Source organism: Natator depressus, chromosome 7 (assembly GCF_965152275.1).
Source record: "Natator depressus isolate rNatDep1 chromosome 7, rNatDep2.hap1, whole genome shotgun sequence".
NCBI classification, from domain to species: domain Eukaryota; kingdom Metazoa; phylum Chordata; order Testudines; family Cheloniidae; genus Natator; species Natator depressus.
In genome coordinates this window covers 90,576,683-90,582,682 of record NC_134240.1, presented here as the reverse complement: position 1 = coordinate 90,582,682, position 6,000 = coordinate 90,576,683, and the positions used below count along the sequence as shown (strand labels likewise).

Here is a 6,000-nt window from a genome sequence, read left to right as displayed (position 1 = left end):
TGAATACTGCGTGCAGATCTGGCCACCTCATCTCAAAAAATGATATATTGGAATTGGAAAAAGTACAGAGAAGGGCAAAAAAATTACTAGGGGTATGGAACAGCTTCCGAATAAGGAGAAATTAAAAAAAAAGACTGGGACTGTTCAGCTTGGAAAAAAGACGACTAAAGGGGGCTATGACAGAGGTCTATAAAGTCATGACGGGTGCGGAGAAAGTAAATAAGGAAGTGTTATTTACTCCTCAGACCACAAGAACTAGAGGTCACCAAATTAACTTAATAGGCAGCAGGTTTAAAAACAAACAAAAGGAAATATCTCAACGCACAAACTCTTTCTGGAACTCTTTGCCAGAGGATGTTGTGAAGGCCAAGACTATAACAAGGTTCACAAAAGAACTAGATAAGTTCATGGAGGATGGGTCCATCAATGGTTATTAGCCAGGATGGGCGGGGATGCAAAACCATGCTCTGAAGTGTCCCTAGCCTCTGTTTGCTAGAAGCTGGGAATGGGTGATTGGGGAAGGAACTTGATGACTGCCTGTTCATTCCCTCTGCAGCACCTGGCATTGGTGACTGTCATAAGACAGGATACTGGGCTAGATGGACCACTGGTCTGACCCAGTGTGGCTGTTCTTATGTTCACTTAAGAGTGGCATTCCTGAACCCTTTTAAAAAGACATCAAATTTTAAAACAAATCACAGATATAAAAACTTTTTAAACTACATTTCAGCTTTAATGGATTCACAGTTTTATACAGTACTTCTGAAGGTTTAAAACAAAGGAAAAACTATACAGCGGCAATGGGAGTATAATAAAGGATCTACAGTTTTAACTATATACAATCAACTGAAAATACAATAGAAATATGACCTGATTAAGAATTATATAAACATGCTTCTACATGACCATTTATCTTGCTGTTTTTGACCGCAGTCGTCGCTTGATGATTAGATGATCACTTTCCTTTTCCTTTTGATCCATAGCAATCTAAAAAAAGAGACATTTTGAAAGTTATTTTTGCTTTTCCTCAGATAAATATTTAATATGGAATCATGTCAATGTCACTCTATAGATGATTCTAGATATCTGTATGCAGATGGCTGTGTTCATGCAGTTAGCTGCATAAAACACCCACCACTTTTCTAGTGTCCCCCTGAGCTATATTCATAATAAACTGCACAATATTGCTACTGAATTTTTTAAAAAAGGGATCCATAGTAGCCTTAGGTCAGTGTACAGAGCTCCACATAAATTTCATGGGAAAAAAAAAAATCCTAGCAAGGACTAGGATGTGTCAGACTATGTTTGCATAGAAATTAATGGGAGAATAAATTGTGAAACCATTCTGATTGGAAACAATTTCCAGTCCTAAACTTCTAGCACTAACTGACCAAAATAAAAAGTAAAGAAGTAAAAACAAAAGTGAGATGAGGTGAGTGAAGTATTACCAACCACCTTGTCTCTCTAATATCCTGGGACAGACCTGGCTACACCACCACTGCATACAACATGCAAAACAAAACAAAAATAAAAGTTTAATCTTCCCTTGACCTTCCCTGGCTTGTCCAGCAACTTGGATCCTATGCAGTCTGGTTTTTGTGCCTTCCCCGTTCAGACTGCTCTCACTAGAATTAATGGGATTACTCATTTGCATAGGAATTTGTAGGACTGAGGCATAAGAATGAGATCCTCACTCCTGCTCTGGCCCCTTCACAATGGGAAAAAGGACCAGAGCAGAATAAAGGGTTCTTAAAAGCTCTGCTTCTAGCTGGTGGAGTATTCCTCCAGTGCAAGAACTGCAGAGAGCCATAAGGCTATCCTCCAGGGACCCTCTTGCAAGCCCTGGCATATGGGACATGTCAGGGACTGCACTAGAAGGGATGTGTCAGTGTGGTGTCCCAGCATGCAAGGCACTGGAGCTTCTAGGTATAGTTCCAAATCATAGGGCAGCTACAGGAGACTTCCATAGTTTGGACAGGCCTGTACTCCTGTGTAAGCTAAGTTACACCAGGAGAGTCTCCAGCCCTGGAGTAGCCCAGGATCAGGACAACACAACAGGTGGTTTAAGACACCTTAGCCACCTCTCCCCACTTCCCTTGGTTGCCACTTCTGTGCTACAACTCTTAGCGATGCAGCACAGAGTCTCATCCTCAGGGTTTAAATAAAGTATTTTCCTTATTCATTAATTAGTTATATAGGTATCCATTTCCATTTATCATTTTCCTTTTACATTTAAATAGATACAGTCAACTGAAAAAAAAAATCACTTCTTGTTAACTATAAAATCTGAAAACATTTGTGATGCCCCCACCAAAATGATTATGATTAGAGAAAGGAATGGGTCAGTTTGTACATTTGGCAGCACTTTCACTATGTTCCCTCTAGAGCAACTCAGCTTCTCCCATTTATACAGGTCTTGCAAACAGCTGCAAAGAGAGGAGAGACAAGAGGAGAAAAAAGAAGATGCAGTTGTAAAACCATGAAGACTGGCAAAGTGGAGTCAGGGAGGAACTGAAGTACGTCACAATTTTTAACTCATTTTTGTAAATTGAATAGATCTCAGGTTGACTGCGTCCCTTTAAATCAGCTTTCTGAAAGCCGTTAACTTATCTCACTGCAGCATGTGTGGAAAATATGTCACTTACCACGTCACCAGGAATGTCTAAAGGAAAGGAAATGTCAGTTGAGTACAGCTTTCGCTTGGTTCGTTTCGGCTTTTGCTCCTTTGCTTTGTGAGTTTCCACTTCTGTAGATTTGGGGGAGCTTATTGTTGCAATCAGCTTCTTTGCTGCAAGACATTTTATTTTAATCAATATTTTATTATTTTTAAACAAAAAGAGCATTAATTAGAAGGAATCAAGGGAATATTTAAAAAGCTAAAATATACTCCTCTAATCACAGCTGAAAAAGGTTTTTTAAAGAGGAAATAGTTTGAATAAAACCTTGCTTTACTATACAGACACATTTGATTTTGAAAAGAGATTTAGAAAATATGGATCACAGCAAACCTGCGTGTGCCAAATAAATTAGGCCATATTAAGAAATTAAGTAATTTTTTTACTTCCTAGGAAGGGACAGATTTGGAGTTTGATTCTGCTATCAATTGTACAGCAATCCCACTGACTTCCTTGAAATTACTCTTACCTATCAAGGTGAAATAAAGATCAGAATCATGCCCTATTATAAACTTAATTAAAAATAGTGACTTATTGGTTTGACAAAATTTATGCACATGTAGAATTATTTTTTTTCCAATTTAGACTGTTATCAATTTTAAAGCTTTTTTTTTTTAAACAAAAAAATTCCCTTAGAGGACTCAGACAATAATTTAATGACATTAGACAGAGTACAAAAAGTTAAAAGTTTATAACTGTTCAAACACAAGTTGTCAAGATCACACATCAAAATATAATAGTAAATATCCTTAAAATCAAACTCTAATAAGTTCTCAAGCTGCATTTTTCTTATTTTGTCTATCTGTAAATTTAGATTAGCAGCAAAAGAAATATTTTGTCTGTTTGCATGTGTACAGTGAAATCAATGTTTACTGACATTTATTGATAAAAATCTAATTCTTCCAAGCCTAGTTATAATCTTGCACTCCCACCCTATTGTTTACCTCTTACATCTTTACTGAATCTTAGACTGAGAACTCCCTGGGGCAGAGGCTGTCCTTTTTGTTTGTACAGTGCCTAATAAAATAGGCATTGATCCCATACTATATGTTGTTACTATAGCAACAACAATAAAAAATGGCAAATATTTTATTCATCTTATGATGTTTTATTGGGCAGTAATTCTATTTTTAAATTAGAAAAGCTAAAATAAAACAATAGTTGTGCTTTCCATTTACATCCAACACAGCCAAACTTAGAATAGACTGATAAAGTATGCTCAAGAGAACAGAAAAATTTCCTACCAAAAGTTTCCTTTCTGCAAGCAGCGTCTCCCACAATTCTGGATGTCTGGGCTGCTCTCCTTTCTCTGCAATTTACAAAGGCAGATCAGCATTTTGGCACTGCATGGTCAGGCCATGCCTTCTCTGCTTCTGTTTGCTGCCAGACGAGTTACTCCCAAACTATAAAATTTGCAGAACATTAACAAATATTCCACAGATTAAACAACTATGTACATTAGACCAAAGAAGATGGACATATGGTAACCCTTCCATATCTCAACCTTGACTCATGAGCCGTCCAGGGTGGGGAATATTGTGGGACATGCTGCTAGCAGAATGGAAAATCATCGAGAAGAATTTTTTTATTTTGCTCGCCAGCATCTCCCACACTTCTGGATGTTTGGGGAGTAGCAAGCGGTGAAGAGATGTAGGGAGGAATATGAAACAAAAGTTGATAGGAAAGAAATACTCCCCTTTTTGTCAGCTTGTTCAAGAGTCTGTATTATTTCTGGGCCACCACCTGCAGCACTTTCCTGCCAAAGGAGGCCTCTGTAGAAGACAGAAGGTCCACCTTGTAGTTCTTAATGCTGGAGACCAAGCGGCAGCTTTCAAATTTCTGAAGTGACACACTTGCTTGTTCTGCTCTTGAGGGTGTTAAGGATCTTGTGCCTTGTGATCTTGTGCCTTGATCCTTGCTAGGACAGAAGTCTCTCGTGATTTGTAGGCTTCCCACAACAGGACTTAGACTCTGAGTCCCTTGCATTTCAGATCGAAAGACACAAATAGGGAGCCCGATTTTCTCATAGATTCTGTATACTTCAGATAGACTTTTGACATTCTTCTGACACCTAAGGTGTGCCATGCCTTTTTCAGTTGGATATTGTGGTTTTGGACAGAACAATGGAAGCACAACTTCTTGAGAAGTCTGGATGGAGGAATTTACCTTAGGAAGAAAGGATTCTGGTGTCAAAAGCACCACTTGTACTCATGGAACATGTGTAAGGTTTTTGTATAGATACTGCTGCCATCTCCAATACTCGCCTGGCAGACAGGACAGCTACTAAGAAACCAGCTTTAGTGGATAAATTAAAGGCCTACACTGAAGTCAGAAGCTTGAAGGGATGGCTTTTCCGGTCCCTCAAAGCTAGCAGAAGATCCCAGTGTAGATCTGGCTACTTTGCTTGAAGGAATCTGGTTACCTGTGGACTGTTTGCCAGGGAGTCAGAGGATCCTGCAAATAAAACACACTACAAAGAGCAGACATCTGATGCGCAATGGTCCTGGGCTGAAGGCCTCTGTCTATGCCTTCTTGGAGAATGTCCAGAATGGTTGGCATTCCTGGATTTCTGGGATTTGCATTGTGCTCTTGGCACCAGTTGTTGAATCTAGACCAGAGAGAAGAGTACGCGTTTAGTGCGGCTACTGTCCTAGACTAAAGCAATATTTTAATGACACTGGTGGACAGACTGAGACCTTCTTGTGCTTCCCTCTTAATAGCCAGGCTATTAGCTGAAGCCATTTTGAGTTTGGATGAAGAAGAGGACCTTATGAGAGGACATCTGATCTCCACAGAAGGTTAAGTTTCAGCTCCAACAGGTCTGAGAACCAAAATCTTTGACCAATGAGGAGTTATCAGTATTATCATTGCCTGTTCTTGTTTTAGTATTTGGACCTCCTTTCCCAGTAGTGGAAAAGAGTGAAAATGTGTAAAGTATGCCCTGTGGCCAACTGTGTGGTAAGGCATCTGTTCCCATGGATCTGGGGCCTGCCTCCCTTGTGAAGTATTTTGGCCTCTTTGCATCTCATACAATTTTGCGAACATGTTGGGGAGGCCCAACAGCTGAACAACAAAACTGAAAGCCTCCTGATGTAGGCACCACTAGGAGTTGTTAATCCTGGGCTGGCAGAGCCAGTCTGCCTTTTGGTTAAGGTTTCTTTGATGTGGATCACTCTGAGGGAAAGGAGGAACTGTTCCACCCACCCCATTAATTTCCATTGCTTCTGCGTGTAATGCTGGACTCCTTGTTCCTCCTTGGTTGTTTAAATAGGTGACTGTAGTCATATTGTCTGATTGAATCAGGTAATGGTTCCCCGTTAAGGTG

The 6,000-nt window shown here is 39.6% G+C and overlaps 1 protein-coding gene across 3 annotated transcripts in view; it reads right to left on the bottom strand.

The window, feature by feature from the left end:
* Positions 1–792: 792 nt before the first annotated feature.
* Positions 793–6,000, bottom strand: part of KIF20B (kinesin family member 20B) — a 69,380-nt gene continuing 64,172 nt past the window's right edge. For 2 of the 3 annotated variants that reach the window (XM_074959046.1, XM_074959047.1), the window contains 2 exons: positions 2,646–2,788; positions 794–987 (listed from right to left, as the gene is read on the bottom strand). In XM_074959046.1, the coding sequence (XP_074815147.1) occupies positions 910–987; positions 2,646–2,788 (221 nt within the window). In that variant the 3' untranslated portion in view covers positions 794–909. Of the gene's footprint in view, positions 988–2,645; positions 2,789–6,000 lie in introns of all 3 variants that reach the window. The other variant, XM_074959045.1, reaches the window with a different exon arrangement.